At 40.6% G+C, this 10,816-nt stretch overlaps 1 protein-coding gene across 1 annotated transcript; it reads right to left on the reverse strand.

The window, feature by feature from the left end:
- Nucleotides 1–5,019: 5,019 nt before the first annotated feature.
- On the reverse strand, nucleotides 5,020–9,372 carry LOC128733996 (merlin). The gene is made up of 7 exons (XM_053827946.1): nucleotides 8,886–9,372; nucleotides 8,390–8,728; nucleotides 8,107–8,334; nucleotides 7,590–8,039; nucleotides 7,095–7,534; nucleotides 6,823–7,029; nucleotides 5,020–5,291 (listed from the first exon to the last, which is right to left on the reverse strand). Exons 1-7 carry the CDS (start codon nucleotides 8,973–8,975, stop codon nucleotides 5,267–5,269), a joined length of 1,779 nt encoding a protein of 592 aa, XP_053683921.1. The 5' UTR covers nucleotides 8,976–9,372; the 3' UTR covers nucleotides 5,020–5,266.
- Between the last annotated feature and the right edge of the window lie 1,444 nt (nucleotides 9,373–10,816).

The raw sequence follows: 10,816 nt of genomic DNA on the forward strand, positions 1-10,816 counted from the left end.
GCAGAACTGGCCCCAATGATTAGTCCTCTGGTTTAAATGCAGTGCAATCCTTCCCCAGCTTCTATTGATCTATATATTCATTACAATTCAACAATTGTTGAAAGTATTTCTTCCATCTTACTACAACCGTTGATTTATTAGTAAGCAGTAGGTTTTTTCCAAGGTCTGAAGAAAACCGCAATTTTCAGCGTTTAATTGCAAGACACAAGAGACGAATCGATTTGTTTTCCTCCCTGGGGGTTAGTTCCCCGATTAACGATTGTTCAACCTACAGGATTCATGCTCTCAATGTCTGAACAAACCGCCCAAACCGAGATATGCCTGACATACCACCCTGTTAATAAATAAGCAACACTTCCCCGTAGCCACTGGTTTTTCGCAATTTCCTCAGTCCCGTCAGCCACCAACAGCAAAATGCCAGCCCCTAAATTCCATGCGAATAGCCTCCACCAATCACTGACACCATCCACCATCCGACAAGAAGGAAGCATTCTAGGTGCAGCTCAAGGCAACGGATCTACGACAGCTGTTCACCACGGGACATCAAAATCGTCACCGGAGATATGAACTCCCAGCCCAGGTCGGCAGGAAAGCAATGTATGGATTAGTGATCGGGTCCCATGGCTTGCACACCGACACGAACATACGCTCCCTATGCGGGTTCGGTGATGGACTCAGTTCATTACCTATAGGGACTGTAGTGGCAGTACATGTGCGTGCTAAATTATCGACGTCTCGGAGCGAGCGGCTGATTATGAAATGCAGTATCCCGCAAGCAATTCCTAAGATGGCAGACCCATCAGCGGGATGGTACCTGGAATGTTCGAACTCCATGAACCGGTGCAAGCTGGCTTGCTTGCTCGAGAGTCGGAGTGGGATTACTGCTATACAGGAAGTTCGATGCCCAAATTCCGGAAAAAAGGGAGTTCCGTGCAGTAGATCCTACTGCAGGTACTTCTTTCAAGTACCACATCTACTACAGTGGCGATAGAAAAGCAGAATATATAGTCGGTTTCGTAGTGTTGAGAAAGCAAAAGCAACGAATTATCCGGTGGATGCCCGTATATGTTTGTTGAGAATTAAGGGCAATTTTTTCAACTACAGGCTAATCAACGTCTACGCACCGACGGACGATAAATCCGATGATGCTAAGTACGAGTTCTACGACAGGCTCGAGAGGACCTATGGAGAGCGCCTAAAACATGACGTGAAAATGCGCAGATCGGAAGGGAGAAATTTTTCCGTACAGTCATTGAAAGACATAGCCTTCATCTATCGACCAATGATGACGGTCTGAGGCTCATAAATTTTGTACCTTGTAAGTCGTAAGGGCCTGCATAGTGTCGTCGTCCTGAAAGTAAAAACAAGTTAGATCAAAACTTCTCGCAACCTGTGTGTCTAAAAATAACCCAAAAACCAGATAGGTCGCTGCATTAATAAGGGGGATTGCACAGTCTTCTTTTGTCCAGCGCCTCTATGGTTTAAAGGTACACGGGTACCAGGGTGCCACACGCCCTGGCAGGTGTTGTGGGTTCAAATCCGGTTATAATCTGCTACCCATGCACCTTCCAGCATTGGACAAAAGATAGGAGTCACAACGACAACTTGTTAAGCGTACCTACCTATTATCCCCCCCCCCTTCCTTTCCCAAAAAATTTTCATTACTTTCCCCTACCGTCCCTCCATCAATTGTAAAACCATCGTTTCAAAAAATATTAATATTAATGCCTGACCGCAAGGTCAAAGACTAAAACACGAGTTTGGTCAAGGTGCAATACGAAAAGCAAACGTGGAAAGGAATGGAACTATCATCACGAAATCTCACATGCTTCTTGGCTTTGCGGATGAGGTCGATATCATCGGAATCAATCGTAGAGCAGAGGAAGAGGCCTTCAGGTCTTTTAAAAGGGAAGCGCGGCGAGATTGGGGTTTACCACGAGGCTTGCCATTAACACCGTCAAAACGAAGTACATGATTGCGTACCGAGGTGGAATTAGATTGTGAACGATATGAAGTAGTGGAGGAATTTATATACCTTGGTACAGTCGTGACATGTGAGTTTGCAAATTTGCACAAAACTGGCGCTCTACAGAACACTAATCCTCCCGGTGGCCCTTTACGGTCATATGAATCGTGGACGCTAAAGGAAGCTGATCAACGAGTGCTTGGGATTTTTGAGCGTAAAATTCCGCGATCCATACTTGATGGCAAGATGGAAGATGAAGTGTGGCGCAGACGCATGAATCACGAGATGTAGCAAGTATACAAATATGCTGATATAGTGAAGGTAGTACAATGTGGAAGGCTACGGTGGGCTCGGCACGGGGTCAGAATGCCCAACGAAGGAGTAGCCTATTTTCAGCAGAACACCAGGAAGAGGCCGTAGACTCCGAGGTAGACCCCTCACCCGATGCGATGGGTGTGCGCTGTCGAAGACGATGCACGTTCAGCTGGTGTTCGTGGGGATTGAAGAATGGCAGCCCAGGATCGTCAGTACTGGAGGACCATAGTTCATTCGGTGCAGGATCGGTAACGGACCGTTGCCACTAAAGTAAAGTAAAGTAAGTAAGAGACATGTAATATCTGAGCATATTGTACCGTGCAAGTTAAACCCAAAACGACGATAGATTGAAATGTGAACAAAGATAGCTGCTAGACAAAGATAGATCAGGCAGAGAAAGAAAAGAAAAGAAAAGAAGAAATTTTTAGTCAACATGTTGATCGCAATTTTCGAGTTAGTAATATCACGAGAATTCTATGTCTGTCCATCACCTGTGCTACTACCGACTAACTACTCGCTAGGATGGACGCTACTCATCTCCCAAATACCCATGTCATCACGATTGACCCAGCGCTGTTCAACAACCTATGCTCATTAAAAGCCACAGCCGCCTCTTTATCTACCATCTTTGCAGTATTGTAGCTGTGGGCGTAAATTTTCGAATATTTTGTGCGGAATATTATTCAAGAGCAATATTATCGCTCAGAACTATCGAAAAACTACTTGATCTGCCGAAAAATAGAGCAGATGCGATATAATGGGGACTGGTACTCGCTCGTATTATTCCCGGTGGCATTAATGGCATATTTGTAGCGGTAGTCAACCGATTTGTCGGTATGCTCTTCAGACCGTGGTCAATTTAAATGATTCTGTAACTAAGAAGGGATGAGGTGGATCAAAAAGAACTTCACTTGGAGATATGTATATATGCCGTGTTAAGTCAAGTTAAGTGTTAAGTGCAAGCTGTCACTGAAGCAAGACTTAATAAGATGTTAACGACGTTGATAATTCTGTGAGGATGGTATTGCATCGAAAAAAAATCCTCATACCATGGCCATATATTATGTACTATGACCCCATTTTAGGAAGTGGGAATGATGGTATATTGAGGACAGCCCTTCGCTATCGCTTGAGTCAGCCAGAGAATCGAATACCTGTTTTTACTTGAAGAAGTTTTAACTCTAAAAAGATTTAGTTAGAAATGGAATTTCAGTTGAAGTCTGCCAGCATTGGGCAATGGACAGAATAAAATATATATCGAGGCTATAAAGCTTTTCGAGAGATCCACTAAGTCCGACCGCGACGACAGCCGCAAGAATGGAGAGGAGCAGGCCGCCGGTGAGTTGCCACCGTTCGACTTGATGGACTCTCCGACAGAGGCTCATCAGCATTAGGAGGGCCCTTGGGAGACAAACAGCGTCATTCATGATCATTTTATGTTGTTAGTTGAATACCGTTAACGCGGTTAGTCACAAGACATGCAAATCATTCTAATAAAGGAGGGAAATAAGAAAAAAAATAATTATAATTAATTACATCCAAAACAATACAATAGAGGTGACAGTAACAGCAACGATAGCAATATTAGTAATAATAGTAATAACATAGGAAACTGACACAGGAAACACAGCTACTGACTATAACTTTCTGCCCATTAATAATTGTAGTTTGGCAGCATAGGTATAAGAAGAATTTCCGACTCATCATAGAACACTCAAACATATATTCATTCGTACCTATACACCCATGCACACTCATACATGCATACACATGTATACATGTACGTGTGTGTATATTTTTCAGTGCTGTGCTGTCCATAATCGCATAACAGCCACAAATTCTATGGCAATCTCATAGAAAATGTCTCGATTACGCAAATAAAGACATCACATCATTTTTGAACACTCGTTCGTTCTAACTAGCGATAATTTTTAATTTTCATGAGTAAGTCAAAATCTCATGTTTCTAGAGAAATTTCTGTGCATACCAGCAATTCATCTAGGGAACTGAGTAAGCCCTCCCGGTGCTTCGGCCCAAACGGATTGAATTTAAAATCAAATCCGATCGATTTCGCTCCATTCCGCTTTACGAGACACATGCTACACATAAAGCTAAATTATGCAATACTATACTACATACTACACATATATCTAACTTAAACTATATTACATTCTGCATGCGGAATTAAGTTTAGGATTGTGCCGAAGTGCGCGACAAACCACCTACCCATGGGAGGGTTGCCCCCTTAAACAAAAAGTTGTAATAAGAAGTAGAATTTTGTTAATTGAATTTTGACACTACTTAACCGTTCAGAATATGATGATTGCACGGTACACTCCCGACATTTCTGCAGTTTCTATCGAATCATAATTTTGTCCGTCCTTAAACAAATGTAAGACCGAAGCAAAAAGAACGAAGTCCACTTGGACGGTATCACAATAGATCAAGTGATAATGTCTATAAAAAAACAGGCCTTTCCAGTTCGGCGTACCGCTGATGGGCTGCTGTCTTAGGCAAGTTTCCTCTGCCAGTTAATGCAACAGTGACTCGAAATTTATCCGTATCTAACTTGCACTGATTTGTAAATATATGATATCTCTATTGTCTCTGCTAACAGCTGTTGAATAATGAAATAATTGAATAACTATAAATGTCAGAAAACGGTTTGGCATTTTTTAAAAATATATATTTACACCTAAAAGCTAGGATCTCAAAACCTAACAAAACATTCCGTCCTGATTTTTCACTGTAATCGAATACACTAGTTGTGACAAAGAATTTCCTAACTTAGGCAGTTGTCACTAGAGATTTAATCTTAAGATTGTCCAGAATACAATCAGAAACTTACCTGAATACCTGAGTAAAAAGAACTCCAAAAATAACATTCAACAGCTATTTGTTCAATTAAAATTGTGAAGCGATCAATCACATGGTTGTCATACTTGAGAGGAGTGAGTTTTACAATAGAGACCCATCGTATGGCTACTAGGCTAAAGATTCCTCCGGTTCCCTGTTGAGAAATAAAACATGATTGGTTAGAATCGTTATTATCGAAAACAGTGATGGTTGAAGCTGGGGTATGGTAGCTTGTCTTCAAAAATACGAAGGGAAAACAGAATAGATAAACAATGACAACAGTAACAATCACAGATGCACCAACAGAATCCCAATTCACAAACAGATCACTAAAAAAAGAAAGAACAATAAAAAACTAAATTCAATAATAGACAACGAGCAAATGATAACTAGTAGGTTTGTAGCATTTTGTAGAATGAATCACACAAGCAAAATACCATGACGATTTACCTTCAACCGAAAACAACACTTGAATGACCTATCGTTGGTACAAGAGCTGATAGGCGCGATTATGGTGGATGGATTATCAAACTGATGTTCAACAGTGTCTTGTAAGTTAATCAGAAGTTTTTATTAGTCGTTTATGGCTGACTTATATATATAGAGTTGAATCCGGTGTATATATACGCATAGCAAAAATATGTTTAATGTTTCTATCCGTTAATGTGCTGATTGTAAGGTAGTTTGACGATAATCATGAATGAGCTGGTAGACAAATGATAATAGACAGTATTGTTCTATAATCCTGAAATGGTTTAGCTCTTACTGCTAACGATAATTCAATTTCAAGTCATTTTTTATACTAATTTACCGGAAGAAAACAGGAACGTGGTTTAGAAAATACACTACTTAAATGAGTCTAATGTTTAAATAATAAAATACTCTATAATATCCGAAGAAATGTGATTTAATACATCAAATTATTACTAACTTGCGAAATGAACTACGACGATACATAAATAAGACGTAATTCGAAGTTACCTACTTAGTCTACAGATCAGCTACTCATGCTGTATACACTAGATATTTTGAATTTCACACAAAATTTGAAATAGCAACCATCTAGTCTGTTCTGTTATTCTTTTATAATTAGTGGTTCTTGTAAAAGCACTTAGATGTGATAGAACCGTTCGATTTGGCAACAAGAAAAAATATAATCTCTAAACAACGAACCAAAGAAGCTTTTTATCTTGATACTACATTTAATACAAAAAAGTTGGCAAGTTCTTTTTTGATTTAGAAATTACTAATCAAAAATTAAAACGCGAATTTTAAGGCACAATTACAAATAACCTGTTCATGTCCACGAATTCATAATCGTGATCGTCTTCTGGATGAACTGATATACTGATAATAAAGTGGCAATCCGGTAGATTCTCCGAAGTCTACTAGTTCGAACATTTTTTTCGGTATTTCAGTTCGATGCGAAACACAAGCACAATAAAATCAGTTTTCAGAAAATTTCGTAAACCGAACTAAATATCATTGCATATTGGTGGCATGGTGGCAGCACTTCCTCAAAAGTGTCCCAAGAAACAAACACAACAGATATAAAAAAACGAAACGAATGCAGCACGCCCAAGCGTACAGAGAATAGCCAAAAACCGAAGAGCACCCACGCGTCATCCCACAAAAAAAAAATAACGAAACTAAACGAAATCTACATTCTACGTATAGTCACTTACAGTTCCTCAAAAAACGCTACTCGTGCTTTCGTCGAACCCGACTTGAGCTTCTTCAGGGTGGAATACTTGGTCTCACCTAGGCGCATCTGCTGCGCATTGATGTTGTCCAGCGGGCACTGCTTTTCGCCGATCTTCAGTTGCTCAATTTCCGAGCGGAGCTCCTTCAACTGATTCTGCACTTGCTTAGACTTGGTCAGGTATTCCACTCTGCGTTTGCAAAAGTAAAAGTTAAAAAATAAATAATAAAACCAATTTTTGCCTTTTTATCATACCTCTCCTTCTCTATCTCCAATGAGAGCTGGTCCATATCGCCGTCAGCAAGCAGATCGTAAGTGTTACTCTCCAAGTTGGGAGTTTCCGGCGAGGAAGACGGTGTTATAAATATCGATTCGGTAGATGTTCGACTCAGGAAGGTAAGCAGTTTTTCCTTGGCTTCCTTCTCTGCAACACGGGCGTGAATTAGCTCGTTCTTCAGCTTGTCAGCTTCCATGGATCGCTTGCGGGACTCCTCGATCATTCGAGCAGTCAGCAGCTCAGCTTCCTGTGTTTTTCGCTCCAAGTAAATTTTCTCCTCTTCAGTTTTTCGCGCCGTCATACGCATCCGATTAATCTCTTGTTCCACCTCCAGTGCTTTATGCGAGAGTAGCAAAGCTTCCTCCTCTGCTAGGCGGTTCTTCTCCGCCAACAGCTCCGCTGCTTCTTCGCTTCGACGCTACGAAAGTATACGCTATTAGCTAAGAGAAACCAAAAGTCCTAAAACTACTTACCAAAGCCTCATTGGCAGCTGCCATCTCCTCCTGTAATTGCATCAGTCTTTTCTCCATGTTGGCTCTTTCCTGTTCTGCCTCTTCTCGCAACTGTTTCTCCCGAGCCAACTTGTTTCTCTCGATGTGCCGTCGATGTTTTTCCTCCTTCGCTTGTGCTTTCATCTGTTGAATCTCCATCGTATCCGGCTTGCGCCGTTTCATATACAGTTCGTGATTGCCCACACACAGGTCCAACAGTTCCTTGTTGGTCCGAGCTTTCTCCGAGTAGAACGTAGTGGCAACATTACCCTTTTCTTCGTTCGTTTTGACGAAGAATCTTTTCCCATCAAAGCTGATGTTGCGTATTTCATTCCACGGGAAAGTCGTCATCGGTGTCAGTTTATTTTCTTTGCTGTAAATGTTGAGTCCAAGTGCCGTTACGCCAACGTAGACTTCCGTGTTTTTCTTGTTCTAAAAATAAAAAGAAGCTTAAAATTTCAAGAAAAAGTCATAAATCAACGTGAATGATAAAACTTACTGTGATCGGAAAATAGTTAACACCGAACATGTCCAAATCTTGTGCGATTTTCAAATACTCCATTTCCGCTTCGTCCCTCGACATGCCCCGATGATCAGCGTACCAGGTTTTGATGCGTTCTTCCCACATCTGCGGTGTCATTTGATACTGATCAATTACCCGCTGTGGCAGTAAATTTTCACTGATCAACATACCCGGCTTGCAAACAGCCTCATCGTAATCACCATACTAGAGAATGCAGAACAATCAAATTAGAATTCCTGGTACCGACTGATTCCCTTACCTTGGCCTGCACTGCATAGGATGCTAGCAAAACGGATGCCTCCGGTGGACAGTAAACTTCCATCGTCAGGATCGCTGCTTTGATCTGCAGGAAGAACATGTGCTGGGTAACTTCCTGCACCAGCTCTTCGGCTACATTCTCGGGAAAGAATTTTGCCATAAACATAAACACGCAACCTTCGTTCGTAAGGTTTATGTGCTGATCGAGAACTTTTTTGTCCATTTTAAGCCAGCTCTTATAGCCTTTTTTGTCCACATAGCGCAGACCGAAGTACCACGTCTCCCGCAGACCGATTGTGCGACAAATTAGATCGAAAAGATAGCTACCAGTTGCGCGGTGCTGTAATAATCGAACGAAAAAAAAACAGAGAAACAAATGTTCCTATGAGCTACGCATAATTTGTTACGTGCATGCTTCCCGATTTAAGCAATTATAAATAGAATCCGCCCACCACCAGTCATCCGATAAAAAAAAATAACAAACCAAACCCACTTACCTCAAGAGGAAACTCCAGCTCGGAGTCGTAGGTGCACACCTTAACCGGAAACTCCTTGTTGGATTTTTTGCGCCGGAAGGGGGCCATCATTCTCCCGGACGGAGGTGCCCCGAAGATGCTTTCGGAATCCACCTTAAGGCAGCGCTTTCGAATGAAACGACAGCAAACCCGATCGAACGGCGGTGGATTCGAAACGGTATTTCTAGATTCCTAGTAAACTTCTGGACTGAACTTATAGTGAACGCAGGTCAATTTTATTATGGCCTTTGGTTTGCTCATCAATTCTTGCGTAAACACGAACACCACTAATAAGCTTCACGGACGGCTTCCAAGGGGAAAAATATTCTAACTTTTCATCATATTTTCCTGCGTAAAATTTATCTTATTCCACTGCTTATTTGCGATTTTACGTAGAAAAAATAACGCCACAACATTTGATGCACTTTTTAACAGACACAAACAGAAAATAACGCGTTTAATTATAATTTTAAAACGTAAATAACTTTTAGGCACTTCACTTTTCTGGAGGCATATTTTTATTTGCACAAAAACGCGACTGACAGTTCGAGGAGACGAGAACGCTGTTGATCAGCGCTGCCAGATGTGAAAGAATGTTTCAGAATTAAAAATATTTTTAAATAAAAATATTTATTACAATATTGCCCCTTTTATGACTATTTAGACTACTGTGATAATCATTTAATGCAACGTACCGCATTTTGCACAGTTAATCTGACACTAGAGTGCCTTCTAGTTTGATCTACTAATGAGTTCTTCTTCCCCTTCTTTTTCACTTCCTTTTCTTTGAGCGAAATCGTGTGCGAGATTCGACTGTGATAATCGTGTAAATCGGGGTACCCAGGTAACCAATAAGCATTTCCAAAGCAATTTAAAAGCAAGCCAATAAGCATTTAAGTTGCCTTAAATGCCACTTAAATGCTATTTTGGCAAAATATGCGGCTACTTTACTGCTAGCCCTCTTATAGTGCTGACAATGCTTATTTGCAGCTAGTTACCAACAAGAAGAATTTAAATAGAATTGTGGATGCCAATTTGCAACAGTTATGCAGTCAAAAAGCTGATAAACAACAACCTGCAGTATAAAACGCCAGGGATGCTAATAAACGACTGATTTACTGCTTATTTTAATGCTTATTGGTTACCTGGGTAGTCTAAATACACACTTAATAAAAAGCACCGAATTCGGTAAAATTTTACCGAAATCTAAACAGCTGAACGTTCGGTAAAAATTTCGATGGTGCCAATCGACGTTTACAGATCATTAGTAATGTTTGGTGCAATAAAAATTTTTACCGAACGTTCAGCTGTTTAGATTTCGGTAAATTTTACCGAATCGTTTAAGTGTGTAGGGGTAATATTACGGACAATAATTGTTGTTTTGAAAAATCAACCTTAAGCGGGGTACGCTGCTGAAAAGAAATGGATACCCAGGTAACCAATAAGCATTTCCAATGCAATTTAAAAGCAAGCCAATAAGCATTTAAGTTGCCTTAAATGCTATTTTGGCAAAATATGCGGCTACTTTACTGCTAGTCCTCTTATAGTGCTGACAATGCTTATTTGCAGCTAGTTACCAACAAGAAGAATTTAAATAGAATTGTGCATGCCAATTTACAACAGTTATGCAGTCAAAAAGCTGATAAACAACAACCTGCAGTATAAAACGCCAGGGATGCTAATAAACGACTGATTTACTGCTTATTTTAATGCTTATTGGTTACCTGGGTAAAAACGTAGCAACTTTTGCAGTGGTTTTCGGCCATAATTTCCTGAAAGCATCGGCTCAGAATACTTTTTTTCAATCGTGCGATCTAAGTACCGTGGACCCCCGTTCGTTTGACCGTTTTTAATCTGAACAGTTTTTAATTTGAACCCCGTTGGTTTGCACGACGTACAAATTAAAAATGGTT

This window comes from Sabethes cyaneus, chromosome 2, assembly GCF_943734655.1.
Source record: "Sabethes cyaneus chromosome 2, idSabCyanKW18_F2, whole genome shotgun sequence".
In the NCBI taxonomy this organism is placed as follows: domain Eukaryota; kingdom Metazoa; phylum Arthropoda; class Insecta; order Diptera; family Culicidae; genus Sabethes; species Sabethes cyaneus.

Coding starts and splice junctions, on each gene's coding strand:
- LOC128733996 (XM_053827946.1), bottom strand. CDS start 8,975: ATGATGGCCCCCTTCCGGCGCAAAAAATCCAACAAGGAGTTTCCGGTT. Junction 8,040..8,106: donor TTAACTATTTTCCGATCACA/GTAAGTTTTATC, acceptor TTTTATTTTTAG/AACAAGAAAAACACGGAAGT. Junction 7,535..7,589: donor CAGCTGCCAATGAGGCTTTG/GTAAGTAGTTTT, acceptor ATACTTTCGTAG/CGTCGAAGCGAAGAAGCAGC.